The sequence below is a fragment of the Neovison vison genome, chromosome 12 (assembly GCF_020171115.1).
Source record: "Neovison vison isolate M4711 chromosome 12, ASM_NN_V1, whole genome shotgun sequence".
Lineage (NCBI taxonomy): Eukaryota > Metazoa > Chordata > Mammalia > Carnivora > Mustelidae > Neogale > Neogale vison.
The window spans coordinates 4,088,359-4,109,228 of record NC_058102.1 but is presented as its reverse complement, the minus strand read 5'-3'; the positions used below and the strand labels follow the sequence as shown (position 1 = coordinate 4,109,228).

At 38.3% G+C, this 20,870-nt stretch overlaps 1 protein-coding gene across 2 annotated transcripts in view; it reads right to left on the bottom strand.

The window, feature by feature from the left end:
- SMC1B (structural maintenance of chromosomes 1B) overlaps positions 1–20,870 on the bottom strand; it is a 74,745-nt gene that overhangs the window by 44,286 nt on the left and 9,589 nt on the right. For both annotated transcript variants that reach the window (XM_044227005.1, XM_044227006.1), the window contains exons 2-9: positions 17,737–17,925; positions 15,260–15,372; positions 14,967–15,170; positions 11,579–11,817; positions 9,345–9,603; positions 8,277–8,417; positions 3,259–3,341; positions 2,481–2,688 (exon numbers count right to left, since the gene is read on the bottom strand). In XM_044227005.1, the coding sequence (XP_044082940.1) occupies positions 2,481–2,688; positions 3,259–3,341; positions 8,277–8,417; positions 9,345–9,603; positions 11,579–11,817; positions 14,967–15,170; positions 15,260–15,372; positions 17,737–17,925 (1,436 nt within the window). The remainder of the gene's footprint in view (positions 1–2,480; positions 2,689–3,258; positions 3,342–8,276; positions 8,418–9,344; positions 9,604–11,578; positions 11,818–14,966; positions 15,171–15,259; positions 15,373–17,736; positions 17,926–20,870) is intronic.

Below are 20,870 nucleotides of genomic sequence, written 5' to 3'. Positions count from 1 at the left end.
ACTGGATGGCTCAGTGGTTAAGCGTCTGCTTTCAGCTTAGGTAATGATGCCAGGGTCCCAGGATGGAGCCCCGCATCGGGCTCCCTGCTCAGCAAGGAGTCTGCTTCTCCCTCTCCCATTCCCCTGACCAGTGCTCCCTTTCTCGCTGTGTCTCTCTCTGTCAAATAAATAAAATCTCAAAAAAAAAAAAAAAAAAAAGAGTAGCGAGGAGAGATTAGCCTTACAAAGGTATTAAAATACTTTACAAGGCTATGATAATAGTATTTGTCCGCTCTCTTAGTCATTAAATAAGAACCAGTGAGGCACCTAGTACAGGCGGATACTCAGCTAGACATGGTGTGACCATTACTGAATAAAACAGACACCCTGGCCTTACCAAGCTTTTCGTCTAGTAGGGAGGAAAGATACAAACAGCAATTACGAACACGTACAAAATGCAGCAGCAACCCACACTGTGATCCAGCACAATGTGCTCTGAGTGCATAATAGGGACCAGGCCGACTTGAGGAGTCAGGAGGACGCCTCCTATGAAGAAGCATTATCTGAGGTCTGAAGACTGTCAAGAATTAGACTGAACATCAACACCTTTACTAGAAAATGTCAGGATGTCAACCATCCTGTATCGTCCTGGGAATACCTGAAGATTCAATTTTACATCTTTCTACTCTTTCTTCATTTGCTAGGTTCTACTTCAGGAATACCAATTTTGTTATGATAGACCATCACTGACTTTACTATTTATCATCCTGCTCTTTGTTTTTTCCGTGTCCATTCACCTGTGATTAACCTTACTGCTAGGTCAGTAATCTGACTTCCAGCTGTGTAACCCATTCTCCTTGCTACTTGACAAGTTATTAATTCAGTAATACTGTTTGTTCTTGATTTGTTCTCATAGCTCTGCATTTTACTTTTCTTTGCTTTAGCTCATATGTGAATCTGGTTGTGCGAATTCAAGCTCTTATGGGGGATTTTGTTCTGTAACCTTCTCCCAGACTAGGCTCTTAGACTTCCAAGTGCTTTTTAAATTACCATTTCTCTTCATTTTCTATGGACCCGTATCTACCATATTGACTGTTTTCACCTTGCTTACATTTAAGGTGGGCAGCTCTGTGCAGAGCCCAAAGATGCTGTGCTGGCTAACTGTTTCGCTTGCCTCACCTAGAGCTGAGATGGTTATCTCCTCTGAGGTGATGGACCAAGTAGTTTCTGTTCTAGACCCTCAGTATTTTCTGATTTCCTAGCATCTTAGGGCTTGGAAGACAGGGACAAGTGAGAGTTGAGTTGCGGCTGTGTGTGTCTTTTGTTTGAATATCTGTTTTACTCTTTCTTAAGTTTTTCCTTGCCAAGGAAATACCTATGGCCTCTACCATGGGGCGGGGGTGTGGGGGTGTGGGTGGGGAATCCCATTTTTGCCAAAGGGCTTTGAATTGGCCTTCACTTCCATCTAAGAACATCAGAGGTTCATGTTCCTTGATTCACCAGTTTTTTAACCAAAGGAAACAAATACATGTGTGTTGGCTTTTTGCTAAATTAAGGGATATTAGGGGAGGATTCTCAGGAAGTATTCAATTTGTTAGTTTTCCTTCTGCAGAGTTAGGAACAAGAAACGTTATTGTTTAATCTTTTCTTTTTAATCATGGACTATCACCATTTTCTGAAGTTCTGGCATTAGATGTAACAGCCACTTCTTTTGGTCGTTAAACTCATTTTCAAAACTAGTTTTGCCATTTTCTCTGGTATTGGGGGAAGGATTCTGTGACCTAGCTTTACTCCTTCATCATGATCTAGAAGTCAAGGCCAGTTTCAAAACAGTTCAAGCGGCTAACAGTATCGAAAGCTAAAAGGAGGTCCTCACAAACTAAGGACTGCACAGTGTACACTGGAGTTAGTGACATGAGAGTCAGGGGCCACAGCCGTAACGCCAGAGGAGATAATTCTGTGAAGCTGACACCAAGCAACAGGTTAGCTTTTGCTGTATCTGGGCTAATGAAATACATTAGCAAAAGTGGGTATGTGTATCCATGTATCAGCTTTACAGAATAAAAATTCATTGTTTCAAAAGTATGCCAGTGATGCCTACTGAAAATATATTTTTAAAAAATTGAAACCATGAAGAATATGCAGTTTGAGGCTATCTGCCTGGGGTGGGAGGGCCAAACTATCTTATGGCACCTGTGTCCTTTGAGGATACTGGTCAAACTTAGATTTTCTGGTTAATACGTTCACACTAATGTTTCCTTCCAATAATTACTTATCTATAGACACTGCCGAAAGTTATCTAAATTTTGTTGCAATTATTTACTATTAAGTTTTAAATATAAACAAACACAAAACTAAAAGATTTCTGAAACAATTCTGCTTTCTAAAAGCTAATAATTTCTAATAATAATTAGAAATAATTCTGCTTTCTAATAACATTCCTAATCCCAAATAAGAAGGCTTAGGCGTTGTGTTTCAATTAACTATTCATCTCTAATTACCACAGAATCTGGGTAAAGTCTTTTAAGGTGCTCCAGAACCTCCGCTCTCTTTTGCTGCCGGTTCCCCTCATGGTTGTCAATCCCAGCATTCTGCAGTTCATTTCTAATAAGATTCAGTTCCTCATTAACTTCAGACATTCTTGATTTTGTGTTTTCAATTTCACCCACTAGCATTTCCTCTTGCTGTTTTTTCTCTTTCAAGCAATCCCTGCATAATAATAACAATAAATTACACAGCAAAAAGAAAAAACAAAATTTAATTACAAGATACATTCCACTGTGGTCTGGCATCGCAGGGGAACAGAATAGTGCTTATCAATTTTAAGTGATGAAAAATACAATAAAATAAGCCTAGACCAGACATGGTCAAAGAGATTTTGATCATTCTTTGTTGATTCAGAAGATGCATAGTTCTGAATACTGAGGAAGTAAGGATCAATTGCTATAACCAGAACAGTCGTTGTGGGCTTAGTAATAAGTAAACACAAACGAAAAATAAAAGTTCTGGTGGTAGGATACTTACGTTATATTAGTTTTCATGACCTAACTTTTATTATAAAATATCAATACCAAAATTACACACTTGAAAGTTTATATTTTTAAAACTTACTGTATTTACTTATATGGTTAAGTATAATTTTTAATTATCCTCAAGGAAATTAAAAAGAAAAAGAAGTGAGAACTTTAGGATACAGTCGGTGGAAGCTTTCATTTCATGAATATCCCATAAATATACCAGACACCTGAGACATGAGAAAGCCATAAGAACTGTACCCACATGCATGTTTTTGTATACTCCTCCAACTTTTCTATTCTTTTTTTATGGTCTTCTATCTGTTCTTTTATTTGTTTTAGATTTTCCTAAGATAGGGAAAAAAACATAAAATCAGTATCGGCAACTCCAAACAAAATTATTTTTCACCATATTGCTAGAAATTACTGTAGAATTGTAAGATATTCCAAATTTGAAGCACATTGAATATAACCTTATGAAAACACATGTAAGAGCAATGTTTAACTCTGAAAAGGTAGTAAGAGATAGAGCTTTGTGATTTTAAGTGTCAAGGCTCAAATCCTGGCTTCACCATTTACCAGATAGCTGACCTCCAGTAAGCTTACTCTGGTAACTTCTAAGGGTTGATTTTCAAAGACCTCACATATCTCATATGTGTTCCTCAAACTAATTCATTCAAAGAATATTTATTCTCTGGCTATCTTGTACTAGGTATGAGAGATATAATAATAAACAGAAGGGGCACCTGGGTGGCTCAGTTGGTTAAGCATCTGCCTCATGATTTCAGCTTAGGTCATGATCTAATAGGTCCTGGATAGAGCCGCTCGTTGGGAAGTTTGCTTGGGATGCCATCTCTCCCTCTTACTCGGCCCCTCCCCCCACTTGTGTATGTATGCTCTCTCTCTCTCTCAAATAAATCAATCAATCTTAAAAAATAATAATGGACAGGACAGAGTCTCTGCTCTCAAAGACTGAGGGCTGGTGGGAGGCAGTCAATCACACAATGATTCCAGGACAGTGACTTGGTGTTACAATAGCACAGGAACCTGCAATGCAACAATGGGCCCGTGGGACTAAGACTTCGCAAAAGTCTTGCTCCGTTCACTTTATCACTAAATACAAGTGATGTGCTAGCCTTCAACTGCTTTCACCTCTAATCTTCCCCTGTTCACCCTGTGTACTACAGCAAGATGAACCTTTCTTACTCTATTACTAAGAGATCTAAAACCAGGAGGGTACCAAAGTAAAACACACAATTCTTTTTCAGTGTATAATACCAGGAAAGAGAAGAAATACCAATTTTCATGTGGAAAAGGACAAACATATTCTATAAAGATAATTATGTCATTTTACTCATGTGTAATACAAATTCACTGAATGAACACTTCCTTTGCCAGGTGCCAGAGTTATAACAATAAGCAACACACAGTTCCTTTGCTCTAGGATTCACATATTTTGAAATGAAAGTTCCATATTGAAATTCTATTATCTTCCTAAAGAATTCCATTCAATGCAGCGAAAACAAGATTAATGAGGAATACCAAGTTAAGTCAACTGGAAACACCGACCTCTGCCTTTACTCCAGCTGCTTTTAGGGTTTGTATCTTGCCAGTTGAGTTCCTTCCTGGACATTACTTAGGTCAGATGGGTCTCTTTGGGGTCACCATCTGTTACACAATGAGCTCAGAACAAACTTTGGATATGGCTTAGGTTAAACAATGGGCTTTGCTGGGGCACCTGGGTGGCTCAGTCAGTTAAGAGTCTAACTCTTGATTTCCACTCAGGTCATGATCTCAAGATGGTAAGGTCAAGCCCAGTGTCGGGCTCTATGCTGGGTGTGGAGCCCGCCTCCTTAATATTCCCTTTCTCCCTCTGCCCCTCCCCCCTGCTCACACATGTGTCCATGCTGGCTCCCTCGTGTTCTCTCTCTCTCAAAAAACAAAATAAAATAAATAAATGGGCTTTGCTGAAGAAAATGTAAAAGGCTAGGGTCATCATGATACAGAGAACGATGTCAAGGCCTGCGTGTCCGGCTTGACACGTAATGGGGGACAATCAGACTGTCACAGTACCAGGCATTCTGGATTTGAGATGCCAGTTGTCTGGGAAAACCCAACACTGCCCAGAACCTAGTGACCTCGGGTTCTGTGGAAAGTTAAGCTCCTCCTCCTGCCACAGAAGGGAGCCACTAGTCCTGTGGGAAACTGAGTACGGGTAACAGATTTCTCCATCTCTCTCTAGCCTGATGTGTTGTTCTTCTTCTATGAATGTTTTTATATTCAAAAGACAACTGCAACTCAACCACCACTTACTGACATCTAAGTACAAGGTTCACAACGGATAGTTATAAATCCTGCTTTTAAGACACTTCCAGTCTAGTAGAACTGTACCAATTATCTGCTTTTTCTTCAATCTGCTAAGAGCCCTTAGGTATAGGTTAAGCACAATGGGTGATTAGATGAGGAAGAAATCATATTCAGGTTCTTGGTGGGGAGAAAAAGCAGGCCAGAGAAGGCTTTGTGATATGGGCAGCTACAGAATTTACCAGGTAAAATGAGTAGGGTTTTCCAAAACTAGCATGTACAAAGGCAAAAATGTAAAATGAGTATTTGCTGAAATCCATGTAAAATTTTATAATGTGACATTAATTACACAAGTGTTTTCAGAGTAGTTACTGCTCTGGTACTACATCTGTTTTTGTCCCTCCACAAAATGTCCTCTCTTCCACTCCCAATTATCAAATAGTTCACCTTTCCTACTTGTTCTCATTTTCCTCTGCCAACGCACAGCAAGACTACAATGAGAGGTTGAGAAGATGAGACAATGTTTGGAACCACATCCCAGCTCCTCCACTTTACTAGTCCAGTCAAGTTAACCACCTTGTGTCTCGATTCCTTCATCTGGAAATTCATTAGGTCAACAAATATTTATTGATTATCTGCTCTAGATAAGGAACTATTCCGGGCACTTGGGACATATCAGTGAACAAAACAGACAAATATTCCTGCTTTGTGGAGTTTACATTCTAGAGAGGAAAGCAGACAAATATAACATCTAAGTTAAATCATGTGCTAGGATAATTGCTGTGGGAGAAACAGAGCTGGGGAATGGGGAACAGAAGTGTAGTGTGGACTATAATTTTCAACAGGGAAATCAGAGTAGGCCTCATGGAAGGCAACATTTGAGCAAAGACTTGCAGGACGTGAGGGAGTTAATAATGAAATGTAGGAAAAGCATGTTCCAAGCAGAGGAATAACCAGTGCAAAGACTCAAAGGCAGAAATATATCTGATCTGTTCCAGAGGCCAGGAGAGCTAGATCACAGGGAATAAGAGAACAGAAAAAGAGGAGATTGGAAAGGCTAGGAGAGGTGGGTGGGAGAGGTGAACAAATCAGGGAGTCTACGTACTCGAGAACCTTGACTTAAACTTTGTGTGTGATGGTGAGCCACTGGAGGACTTAAAAAAGGCAAGTTTCACGATCTGACTTAGATACTAAAACCATCTCTTGGGTACTGTGCTGAGACTGTTGTGGAGGAGAAAAGAGTGGAAACGGAAACGTAGCAGGCTACCACAGTGGTATAAACAAACAAAAAGACGGTGACTTGGAACAACAGCAGTGGAAAGAAGGGAAATGATTTTTGGTATACTTTCAAGGTGGAGCCAGCAGAATTTCCTAAAAGAGTCAAAAAACGGACTCCAAGTTTTCTGCTCTGAACAACCAGTAAAATTGAACTGTCATCATGTAAAATGAGAAAGATCACGTGCTGGAAGCATTTGGGTGTGAAGATCAAAAAGGCAGCTTGGGATTTAAGTTCGAGATATCTATTCAACATCCAGAATGGAGATGCTGACAAAGCAGCCAGATACATGAGGCTGTGAGCAAGAAATACCAGTTTTGGAGTCATCAGCAGATGGTGTATAAACTATGAGAATATAGGTCACCAAGGCAGAGAATGCATAAAGGAGGAAAAACCAGGATGAGAACATACTAATGCTAATATCTACTTCATGAAATTGTTTGAGGATTAAATAAACTGGGTTCATAGCAGGGCTATAAACATGTATATACACGGCCTGTACAAATACACACTATATTACAGTATTACTGCTGTTGTGTCTGGAGAATGTCAGACCTGTTTCCAGAGACATGTTTCATTTCGAAATCCCAATCATTAGCTTCCCCATCTCTACCTTAGAGCAAACACCTGCTCTATAGTATTGTGAGACATAGAAGAGCTAAGGAGCGCAAAGTGCCTAGCAAAGTAATCAATAAACATTGTTCCTCTAAATTCCAAATATCCACATATAAATCAAGTGTCTATGTAATTCAGAACCATTTTCATTTACAGTTCTTATCAGAAATGGTCCTGCTTGGGCGCCTGGGTGGCTCAATTGATTAAGAGATTGCTTTCAGCTCCGGCCATGATCCTAGAGTCCAGGGATGGAGTCCCTGCTCAGTGGGGAGGCTGCTTCTCCCTCTAACCCTCCCACCTCTCATGCTATTTTTTTTTCTTTTTTTAAAGATTTTATTTATTTATTTGACAGACAAAGATCACAAGTAGGCAGAGAGGCAGGCAGAGAGAGAGAGGAGGAAGCAGGCTCCCTGAGGAGCAGCGAGCCCAATGTGGGACTCAATCCCAAGAACCTGGGATCATGACCTGAGCTGAAGGCAGAGGCTCTAACCCACTGAGCCACCCAGGCGCCCCCCACCTCTCATGCTCTTAAAAAAAAAATCTTAATCTTGGGGCGCCTGGGTGGCTCAGTTATTTCTCAAGATTAAACAGGTCAGCGACAGAACAAGACTGGCAGGAAGCCAGGTCTGCCTTACTCGGGGCGGGGGTGGACACGATCATGCTGTCTCGGTCACTTCCTGTGTAGGGCATGAAGCTCCTTTTGAGTTGTGTCCTTAATGTCCCCACAGGACTTTGCATTCATCTCTATTATGATACTTGTTTGTTTTTTCCCTTCATCTATCCTCCTCCTCATCTTACTGGACTAAAATACATGTAAGAACAGAAATTATGGTCTGCCCTGGCCCATCACTACACAGAAGTGTGGAAAATGCTTACTGATTACATGAATGAAGGCAAGGTCTACTTCTACCGTAGACCAAGGAAAGAGCCCCTGGATGGTACTAAGCAGAAAACTGGGAATCCAGAATTTTTTAAATTAATTGCTTATGTCTTGGATAAATCCATTTATATATTGAAAAGCAGATACAAAAACAGGATACAATTTCATTGAAAATAATTCCCAGTCATGACTGCACAAACCAAGGTACCTGAACTTCTCCATGCCTCCTCTTCTCAAACACCAGTCTTTCTCTGTCAGCCTTCTGTTCCCACTGCAGCTTTTCCAGCTGTTGGGTCATTATCGCCACCTTCTTTCTTACTTGTTCCTTCAGTTCTCTGTAACGATCCAGCTGCAGAAGGAACAGTTAAATATTACTAATTCACATAAGAGGCATGAGAGGAAATTTTCAAGATATCATTTACTAGCAGATAATCCTATCAAAAGTTTTATATAAATTAGTTGATAGTTTGCCATATTCTCCAGGTAAGATAATGTGAACACAAAATGAACCTCTTCTTATTTAAACCTGCTTAGACAATACATAAGGCATTCAAAACCAACTTTATGTTTCTGTAAGTAATTCTTAGACGAGAAAGGGGATTAAAACTCATTAATGGCCCAAAAGCAAGAGTTCAGATAAAATTACAGATATTCAGATAAAATTATATTTATTTATACAGTTAGTCTGTATGTTATGATGTAAGATTATAAAATTAATGAAAGATAAATGATAAAAATTCAATTAAGAGAATTTTGAAAACTCTGAATTACAAATTTTTGGGTATCTATTATCAATTTATTATAATTAAGTCTTACATACCAAATTGGATATTAATTCACCACCACATTTGAGCTACCTCAGATAATCAACTTTCCTCCTGCCAATTAAGAGGTCATGTTTTTTTAAAGCCACATATATCTTATTTTTAAGTTTTTATAATATTTATAAAGAGAAAATGATTACCTTAAAAACATAAGAACATAGTTTAATTACCTAACCTTTTTACAAAATGATACTAGGTAGTCTTTTTGAAGTTTCTTCTATAACTGTAATTAACTCACAAAGGTTATGCCATGTAATCTTATAAAGTAAAAATAGCCTAGTCTAAAGATTAAGTTTAACTCTGGATACAGGCTGAAAATTTTCAACCCCTATTAAGTTAGATGAGGATTGTCTGAGGATAATCTCTTAAAATATTAGAGAACATTCTTCAAATTGTTTCTAAGAAGCTGAGATAATAGAAATGAAAATTTTCTCATTTGTTGACTTGTTCACCTGACTGGCTTCTAGTTCAATGTCTCGCCCCTTTTGTAAGATTTCTTCCTCAACCTGCTTTTCAAAACTCCTCCATGCACCATCTAAATCAATCAGCTCTGTCTCCAGGGCTTTTATGTCATCTTCCTGTTTAGAACACTGTTTCTCACTGTCCTTTATTGATTTCTTAGCCACGTCTAATTTCTTGAGGTGGTGAGAAGTGTTTTCTTTGGCTTTAATGTATTGAGGCCTTTTCTGATTTAAAAGCGCTTCAAGAGATCTAAAAAGAAAATAAAGTTTGCTTTAAAGTAAATTAAATCTATACTATATAAAGGAAGTTCTTTTGATCAAATCATACATTTAAAAATAAATTCTAAAAATTAACTTTCAGAGATTGTAAGCCGATCAGTGGTTTCCCATCAGGGCTGGTGGTGGGGTCGGGTGGGGGTCGTTATGGCACAGGGGAACTTTCTGAGTGGTAAAGCTACACTGTATGATACTATAATGGTGAGCATATCACATCATGCATTTGTCAAAATCTATAGAACATTATAGCACCAAGAGTGAACCTTAATGTAATGTATGCAAATTTAAAAAGATCACTTAGGAGGTCAGGGGATCCTAGATGGGATATAACCAAAACATCTACTAATTACCAATCTTGGTATGAAACTCCTTTATGGGAGGGGGTGAGGGGAACGGAGCTAACCTAAATAACTCTGAAAATGACTCAAGTCTAAAAACTAAAACAAAAGGAATTGTACATAAGCATTATACTCTAGTTGCTAAAGCTGCTCCCCATGAGGGCATGGGTTAACAATTCTGGGATTGCTATGTGTGACTACTGGAGTTGAAAATGAACAGCAAATGGTAAGATTTAATCCCTTTTGATGGCTGAATAATATTCCATTGTGTATATATCCCACATCTTCTTTATCCATTCATCTGTTGATGGACACCTGGGCTTCTTCCCATAGTTTGGCTATTGTGGACATCGCTGCTATAAACACTGGGATGCAAGTGCCCCTTTGGATCACTACACTTGTATCTTTAGGGTAAATACCCAGTGGTGCGATTGCTGGGTCATACGGTAGCTTGACCTGGATGGAACTGGGGGTATTATGCTAAACAAAATAAACAAAATAAGAGAAAGACAATTATCATATGGTTTCACTCATATGTGGAATTTAAGAAACAAAACTGAGGATCATAGGGGAAAGGAGGGAAAAATAAAATAAGACAAAATCAGAGAGGGAGACAAATCATAAGAGACTCTTAATCATGGGAAAATGAGGGGAGATGGGTAGGGGGAAATGGGATAACTGAGTGATGGGCATTAAGGAGAGCATGTGACGTAATGAGCACTGGCTGTTATACGTAATTGATGAAAAACTGAACTTTATATCTGAAACTAATGATACATTATATGTTAATTAATTGAATTAAAATAAAATAAAAGTTAAAAATAAAAAATAAAATGAAAAGCAGACTGTGGAAGCCGGGTTTCTCACTGTTGCAATGGAGTTTATAGCCAGGCATAGGCAGGAGAAGGCCAACGTCAAAAGTGATGTCAGTTTCATATTATCATGTATTAGACAGATGGTATGTCATACAGATTATATGTTGACATTCCTGATGTGATATGATGACAATGACATTTTACTTCTGTGGCCTTCCTCCTCAAAATCCATAAACCTTTACTAATTACGAGAAAACTATCAGACAAATACAAATTGACAGACATTCTACAAAAAAAAACCTGACCAATATACCTCAAAACTCTCAAGGTCACCAAAAACAAGGAAAGACTGAGGAACTGTCATAGCCACGAGGAACCTAAGGAGACACAACGACTAAATGTAATGTTGTATTCCCAATCAGAAATAGGACACTGGGGAAAAACCAGAAAATATGAGTAAAGTATGGGCTTTAGTTAATAGTAGTGTCTCAACACTGGTTCATGAATTCTGACAAATTAATAATGACCACTGGCTGTTAATTAATAATATTATTATTAATAAAATTAATATAATAAATTAATAAAAAATAATCTATCAAATAAATAATGTGAAAAGTAAGAGAAATTAGGTGTGGGGAATAGGGGAACTCTTGCTATCTTTGTAATTTTTCTGTGCATTAAAATATTGTGGAGTAAAAAATTTTTTTTAAAAAAATCTACTTTAAAAGTGTCACTTATATTTTTTCTATCAATGTACATAAAATTCAGTTGTTAATAACTATTTTTAAGAACTCACTTTAATTCTTTTTCTGTTTGTTGTAGTTGTCTGGTTAACATTCCGTGTTCCTTCTTCTTGGCTTTCACTATGTTTTCATGATGGGAAAGAGACTCCTTTGTGACACTTAAGTCCCTACTCACGTGCTCTAACTCAGTGTTCAGGAAATGAATTTTCTTCTCATTATGATATAGTTGGAAAAGCTGTAATTGTATCTTGTTCATTTTCAGTTCTTCAAGGAGACTCTGATAACGTTCTGCCTATAAAACAGTACAATTCAACAACCATTAAAAGGAAGTATATTTAAAGGTGACTTTTCATATACTCAGCATTAGTACCAACAAACCATCTCTAAGAAATCAAATTACTTATTATTTATCTATTATTTATTATTCACAAGTTATTAAATCTATGAAATAATTACTTATGTCACTAAGAAATAGTATTGTCAAAAGAAGCATTATTTGGAGAAGGTTTCTGGATACAGTTATATAATACATCAGTAAATGATTTTATTTTCATCCACTCAGTGGTAGGAACAAAGAAGTGGCACCTGCTAACCTGGGTCTTTGTCCCATTTCTGTCTTGACCTCAGAGTATGGCAAGTCCATTAACACTTCTGACATCAGCTTCCTAATATGTAAACTTAAGGAAGTTATAGGACTTGTAAGGTGCCTGGCAACTTCTTTTTTTTTTTTTTAAGTCATTTGAGAGTGTGTGTGTGCACATGCACATGCACACAAGCAAGGGAAGGGGCAGAGGGAGAGAAGCAGATGCCCTACTGAATACAGGCCTGAGGAGGGGCTCAATCTCTCAACCCTGAGATCATGATAACTTCAAGGATTCCAGGTAAAATTCCTGCTATAAGATGTAATTTTTTCTGTGATCAGCAATATTAAAAATTCAAAAATATATGTACAATGGAAGAATTTCCTTAGCATTTGTACTGTTCATAAAGGAATGGGGCACCTGGGTGGCTCAGTGGGTTAAGCCTCTGCCTTCGGCTCATGTCATGATCTCAGAGTCCTGGGATCGAGCCCCGCATCAGGCTCTCTGCTCGGCGGGGAGCCTGCTTCCCCTTCTCTCTCTGCCTGCCTCTCTGCCTGCTTGTGGTCTCTGTCTGTCAAATAAATAAATAAGATCTTTGGAAAAAAAAAAAAAAGGAATAAAGCACTGCCTTGAAGGGAAATCTCCTAATCAATGATATATTCCGAGTAATATGTAAACAGCCATTTGCCATGACACGGTAATAAATAGTTGGGCAATTCAATGATTCTAACTGTCTAAAGTTTGAAGTTTAGTAACTCTACATTTCTATAAACTGTTTCAGTATATTACGGATACCAGAGTCTTTCACTGACACCATCCCTCTCCACTAACAAAACCAAGGACAAATACACATATGTAAAAATATGAAGAAACAGAGAAACATCGCAATGAGAAACATATCTACCTTTCATTTATTTCTTCAAATATTAATGACTGCCTACTATGTGCCTGGACCTGTTGATGGGACTGTAGTAGAGAAGAAGATGGAAATAGTCCCTGCAGGGCACCTAGGTGGCTCAGTGGGTTAAGGCTCCACCTTTGGCTCAGGTCATGATCTCAGGGTCCTGGGATCGAGCCCCGCAACAGGCTCTCTGCTTGCCAGGAAGCCTGTTTCCTCCTCTCTCTCTGCCTACTTGTGATCTCTGTCTGTCATTAAATAAATAAATAAAATCTTTAAAAAAAAAATAGTCCCTGCTCATATCAACTTACAAGTTAGTTGTTCTAATGGTGGGAGGGGGAATGAGAGCATAAACAAGCAAACATAATAAACAAGGTAATTTCATACAGCAATACATGTTACCAAAAAATAGGGTAATGCAACAGCACTAGGGAGGGGCGCCAACTTAGATTGGCATGTGGATACCAAATGCTTGTCTGAGAAAATATCTTTTTAATGACAACTTGAATGAGAGAGTATTGGCCATGGAAACCATTAGGCGCACAATTGTCTGGCAGGGGAAACAGCAAAAGCTCAGAGCTAGAAGTGAGCACATTATGTTCAATAAACAGTGAAGGTTAGTGTGGTGGGAGAGGAGAGGAAACTAAAGCTTGAGAGGTGGGTAAGGGGCCATATAACTACACCGGGGAGGGAGACTAGAGGGAAGCACTGCACTGACAGAGGTTTTGTTTTGTTGTTTTTTTTAAAAAAAGATTTTCTTTATTTATTTGAGAGAGAGGGTGAGAGAAAGCATGAGAGGGGAGAAGGTCAGAGGGAGAAGCAGACTCCCCACTGAGCAGGGAGCCGGATGTGGGGGCTCGATCCCAGGACCCGGGGATCAGGACCTGAGCCGAAGGCAGTCGCTTATCCAACTGGGCCACCCAGGTGCCCACTGATAGAGGTTTTATGCAAGAGAAAGACAGACTGATTTCCATTTGACAAAGATTATTCTAAGCGCAAATAATTATCAACCATAAATAAGAAACTATACTAGGCACTGTGAAGGGCAACAAGAAATACCACAGAACAGTATCTGTGAAGTGTGTCTGTGGCCTCCTAGAGGTTCCCAGTACGCTCTGAGGGAGCTCCTGAGGGCAAAACACTTTTCATAAGCCCTCATTTGCTTTTTTCATTGTGTTGACAGTTGCACCGATGGTGGATAAACCTGCTAGGCCTTCACATAAATTTGGTTTGATGCAGGAGATAAGAGATTCTTCTATTAAGCAATGTATTAAGGAGATTATAAATATGTAAAACAATGCCACCCTTCTAATTAGTTTAAAAAATGCAGTTATTTTTCATAAAAATATGTCATTTATGTTAATGTATGTTTACTACTGTTTTAACATTGACTATTAAAAAATATGTATATATTTTAAATTTAATTTAATTTTTTCAGTGTTCCAAGATTCATTATTTATGCACCACACCCAATGCTCCATGCAATACGTGCCCTCCTTAATACCCACCACCAGGCTCACCTAACTCCCCACCCCTTCCCCTCCAAAACCCTCAGTTTGTTAAAATATATTTTTAAAATTTCTCAGTTTCAAATATAATAAATATTGGTAGATATAAGCCACATTAACACAAACTCTTTGGGGGCCTCATACATTTGTAAGAGTGCAAGGGGACCAGATCCAAAAGCTGAAAGCTTCTATCATAAAAGATATAAACCCCCAAGCTTATTTTTAGTCAGTAAAATCAGATATTTTTGTGGTTAAAGTTGTACTGCCTATTAAGGAAAAACAAAAACAAAAACAAGTAGAAACTACATCAAAAAGTTTATTTTTAACGAATAGTGCACTTTCTTTGTTTTACATTATTTTTAACATCTTGTTAGTAACCGCAAGCCAATACCTAGCCCTGCTAACAGAAAGTCTTTGTGTCCGACACTTACTGGTTCCACCATCACAAACTTACCTCTTCTTTCTCTAACTTTGCATGTTTGCGTTCTGCGGCTACATTTTTTTTCTTATTAAAATTAAACTGTGCATCCTCTTCAGCTTTCTGTAACTTTCTTTTCTTTTCCTCATATTCTCCAATAAGCTCTCCTGATGTGCTGATCTCCTCAAAAAACTGGGTTCTTTCTTTGGGTTTTTTCATGGAAATCGACTCCACAGTTCCCTTTTAAAAACAGTAAAGCACATCAACATATAAAATATATGGCTGTATTTTCAAAATCATGAACAAAAGAAACCAGTACAGCTCCTTACCTGAAACACTAGACAGTTCCGTGCTTTGACAATTATGCCTATCTTTTCCAACTCAGCTACGTACACAGAACGACTCACTGGATTATCATCAAAATGAAATTCTGAGCATCCCCCTAAAATAAAAGAAAAAAGCTATTATTGGAAGTATAGATATCAGACATGTAACAACCATTCAGGGTTTAGTAAAATTACTTCTCTTATTGAAATGGTCAGTTATGCAACAACATACATGTTATTAATAAATACATTTAATCAGTCAACAAATATTGAATGACCACCATATGCCAAGGAGTATTCTACAGCAGTGGACAAACTGAATGAAAGTCCGGATCTCAAGGAGTTTAAACCTTCCAATGCGGACACACAAAAAAACGAGTTACGTAAGTACAACAATTACCACATGAGAAAATGTTAAGTGCTAAGGAGTAAGAGAGCTGGGAAGGGGACATGGAAGTCTCTGTGTATGGGGAACAGGCATTCCGGTTTTGAATAGGATGTTACAGTCTGAATGTCTGTGCCCCCTCTAAATTCATATGTAGAAATTTTAACTCCAAAACGTGATGGTATTAGGAGGTGTGGCCTTTGGGAGGTGATTAAGTTGTGACTGTGGAGCCCTCGGGGACAGGATTAACGGGCTGACAAAAGAGATCCCACAGAGCTCCCTAGTTCCTTCCACCAATGTGAGAGCAGAATGAGATGTCTGCAGCCCCGAAGACAGCCATTCATTGGACCATACTGGCAACCTGATCTTGGACTTCCTGCCTCCAGAACAGTGAGAAATACATTTTTATTCTTTATAAGCTATTTGTTACAAGGCCGCTGTAATCAAAACAGTATGGCACTGGCATAAAAACAGAACAGAGAGTCCAGAAATACTGCATGATCTCATGTCCATGCAGAATCTAAAGTAGTTAAATTTACAGAAACAGAGATAGAATGGTGGATGCTAGCGACCAGTGGAGGGGAAAAATGGGGAGAGGTTGGTCAAGGGTTACTAAGTTTTAGTTATGCAAGGTAGAAAATTCTGGAGATCTAACGTATAGCAATGTGACTACAGCTAACAATACTGTATTATATACTTCCAATTTGTGATGAGGGTAGATCTTAGATATTCTCACCAGAAACACACACACTCATGAACATACAAAGAAAACAGTAACCATGTAAGGTGATATATATGGAAATTAGCTTGATTGTGTTGTTCATTTCACAATGTATATAAAAACGGATGTATACCTTAAATACATGCAATTTTTAAAATTGGCATTTTTTTTCTTAATTTTTTTCTTTTAAGTAAGTTCTAGGCCCAATGTGGGGCTAGAACCATGAATCCAAGATCAAGAGTCACCTGCTTGGGGTTCCTGGGTGGCTCAGTGGGTTAAAGCCTCTGCCTTCAGCTCAGGTCATGATCCCAGAATCCTGGGATCAAGCCCTGCATCGGGCTCTCTGCTCAGTGGGAAGCCTGCTTCCCTTCCTCTCTCCCTCTGCCTGCCTCTCTGCCTACTTGTGATCTCTGTCTGTCAAATAAATAAAATCTTAAAAAAAGAAAAAAAAGTCACATGCTCTTCTGACTGGGTCAGCAGGAGACCCTAGATAGATATATGCAATTTTTACTTGTCAATTATACCTCAATAAAGATGGGAAAATATAAATTTATGATGATTTTTTAGATAAATAGAGCAGGCTAGGTAATCTTTGCTGCAACAGAGATTTTTGAATAAAAACCCAAAGGAAGTGAGAAAACTCACCGATAAAGATATCTATGTGGTAATGTGGTGAAATACTTAAGTTACACAGTAAGGTATAAGTATTTCCACAATTATCAGTGGCTGAATCTGGGGAAAGTTAATAAGACAGTATTTATACACTAGAACATTAAGACCATGTTCTAGTACACAAGAACAAAACACCAAAACCAAAAGACCAAAACCAAGACATGCCTATTTTACAGAGACTTTGAAAACTCTTAGCATATAGAAAAGATACACATAAGCAACTCTCAGTCTTGCTTACTCAGGAAACAAGGGTTTATTTATGAAATTCCTGTTTCCTGAATAAGTGACAAAAATGCAAATTCAAATATTCCATTTGGGTTGCTATTTGGTGATAGAAAAACTTCTAATACAAGCCAAAAATATACATAATAATCAGTTTATCACAAAGAAAACCATAAACCACATATGTAGAGAACCTCCGTCATTTTAACCTAATAACTGTCAAATAGAAAAATGCTATTTGACGACAGGAAAATGTGAACAAATCCATCTAAAGAAGACTCTTGTTGGAGAATCAAACAGGTTCTATTACTTGCTTCTGAGATTTGCCATCTAAGAGGAAGAACCCCCCCAAATCTCTAGTTTACTATGCCAGTGGAATAACAAATCACACCCTTCAAAAAAAAGAGAAGAAAACAGATGCTCTGACTTAACTTTTGAAAAATCAAATGACTCATAAGCAACTATCTACCAAAAAAGTACCTCGGATAATCCTTGTAAATGTTTTCTCTTCTCCACTTTCCTCCACATATACAATTTTCACACTTGCAGAAGAGGAGACAGGTCTTCCAATATGTGCCCCGTGAATGAGTTCTTGAATATTTTTCACTCTTAAATTAGCTGTTTTCTCTCCCATTACAAAACTAAGTGCATCCATTACATTAGATTTTCCTGGGAAAGAAAAGAGAGAGTAAAAAGTGATTCCTTCTTTTTTTTTTTTAAGATTTTATTTTTATTTATTTGACAGAGAGAAATCACAAGTAGGCAGAGAGGCAGAGAGAGAGAGAGGAGGAAGCAGGCTCCCTGCCCAGCAGAGGGCCCGATGCGGGACTCGATCCCAGGACCCCGAGACCATGACCTGAGCTGAAGGCAGTGGCCCAACCCACTGAGCCACCCAGGCGCCCCCCTTCTTTTTTTTTTTTAATTTATTTTTTATTTTCAGCATAAAGTTATTCCTTCTTATTAATAAAAAACCTTGCCCAGAGTCAAATAAACCAGGCCACCCTTGGAAAAGAAATAGAGCCAATACACATCTCAGTAATACTGTCTCGTCTATATTTAGGATGTGACTGAACAATTTTATGTAGATCACTGGTTTCTTCTATGCAGCTATGGTAGAGCATTAAGTGGCCTAAATTTAAGGATCTAAATAAGGGGATCTAAACCTCAACTCTCTTCCGTTATTAAATACTATACTATGGCAAATCATCTCTAAATTTTAAAGATTTTTTAATTTGACAGAGAGAGAGAGAGAGATTATAAGTAGGCAGAGAGGCAGGCAGAGAGAGAGAGGGAAGCAGGCTCCCCACTGAGCAGAGAGCCCGTTGCAGGGCTCAATCCCAGGACCGTGGGATCATGACTTGAGCCAAAGGCAGAGGCTTTAACCCACTGAGCCACCCAGGCACCCTTCTATTTTTAACTTTTTGAGGAACCTCCAAACTGTTTTCCACAGTGGCTGTACCAGTTTGCATTCCCACAAACAGTGCTGGAGGGTTCCTTTTTCTGCACATCCTCACCAACAGTTAACATCTCTTGTGTTTTTGATCTCAGCCATTGCGGCATGTGTGAAGTGTTAGCTCATCATAATTTGACTTGCATTTCCCTGATGATGAGTGATGTGGAGCATCTTTTCATGTGTGTGTTGGCCATCTGTGTGTCTTCTTGGGAGAAATATCTGTTCATGTTGTCTGCCCATATTTTAGCTGGATTATTGTTTTTTGGGTGTTGAGCTGTATAACTTCTTTACATATTTTGGATACTAACCCTTTTCTAAACCCATTCATCTTTTAAGCCAGCAATTCCACTTGTAGAAATCTATCTCCCTCATACATGGGTACAACTATACAATGGAAAATACACAGCTATGCAATTCATTATAGGTTTTTTTTCTAAGAGAAAAAGATCAGAAATAACTCAAGTGTCTAGAAATTAAAGGAATACCTGAAATAACTGTATAACAGCTACACAAGGAGAATTACACAGCAGAAAGAGAAAAGGATGTAGTCAATGAAAAAAAAGTTTATAACAGCATACATAGTAAAAAACTAAATACAAACTTTGGCATAAAGAGAACTAAGGGGTTAGAAATAGCAATACAAATCTATTTACTTGCATTTGCAAAAAGGGATACTGAAAGATAATCAAGAAATGGTCATTTATACAAAGTGGAGAGCAGGACACAGAAACTGAGTTGGACACATGTTAGCCTCTCCTGGTCCATTTTCCTCCCTGCTTTTTGCCCTGTATCAATAGGCTCTCATGCCTTTTGGCTTCTAGCTAGATTTGGTCAATGGGGAGCTCTGGCAGGAGGGAAGGGAAAAAATGGGGTCAGGGTATTTATTCCCCTACTTCTCTCTCTGTGAAGTGGCTTCCAACTAGCTGTGTCCTTTGACAGGTTCCAGCACTTAAATTTCCTTCTCTCTGCCTTGGGCGGTGACAGATCCATCGTGCTAACCCTGTAATTCTTCTAGTCCTTGGAATTCCTTTATAGCCTCCCACACCTTTGTAATTAGTCCCTCTGTAAATAAACCTTCAATAAATTGTCCTCATTTGAATGTGCCACCTGTCTCCTGTTGGGACCCTGACTGATAGAGGGTAAAGGGCAGAAGCAAGATTTCTGTGTATCCCTTTCTATAGTTTTGACCTTTGAAATACATATATTTATTACCCATTTTTAAAGAACCTAAAATTTTAAAATTCTGTAAATGACAACAATCAGAAACAAGTAAACCTGACTGAGTATTAAATATAGTCATATTCAGAAATATTTTATTTCAAGGGACTTCAGATTACAAAATTCTGTATGTACATTCTTCATGGGATGTGTTTTAAGGACCAAAAAGAAGCACAAAAGAATTCTAAATTTCCTTTATTTTCTTCATTGTTTGAAATCTTACTGATATTGATAATTTTAAGATTGTTTTCTTTATATCATACATTAAAGCAAATACATAATTATATGAGTGATGTTAGGAACTAAGATTTTCAGGGTAATAAGAAATATTTGCAATGACAAGCATCAGGAAACAGTGAAAACACAGTTATATTAAAACTGAATGCAGGGTGCCTGGTTCAGTTGGTTAAGGGACCAACTCTTGATTTTGGCTCAGGTCATGCTCTTGGGGTTGTGAGATCAAGCCCTGCATGGGGCTCTATGCTCAGTGGGAAGTCTGCTTGAGACTCTCCCTCCCTCTCCCTCTGCCCCTATCCCTGCTCTGTCTCTCAAATAAGTAAGAAAATAAATAAATCTTTAAAAAATACCAAATGGAGAATATCAACATGAATTCAATTTTTGTTTTTTACTTTATTAGGATTTATTTATTTATTTATTTTAGAGAGAGTACAAGTAGGAGGGGAGAGGGAGATGGAATCTCAAGCTGACTCTGCATTGAGTACATAGCCCGACTTGAGGCTTGATCACACGACGCTGAGTTCATGACCTGGGCAAGAAACCAAGAGTTGGTGGCTTAACAGACTGTGGCACCCAGGGGCCCATGAATTTGATTTTTAAAAAATTACTGTAACATGGAAAGATGCTCAAACATAATAGTCCCTAGGGAAAGGTGTATCAAAACCACAATGAGATAAAATTCTCATTAACTAGGATGTCTAAAAGA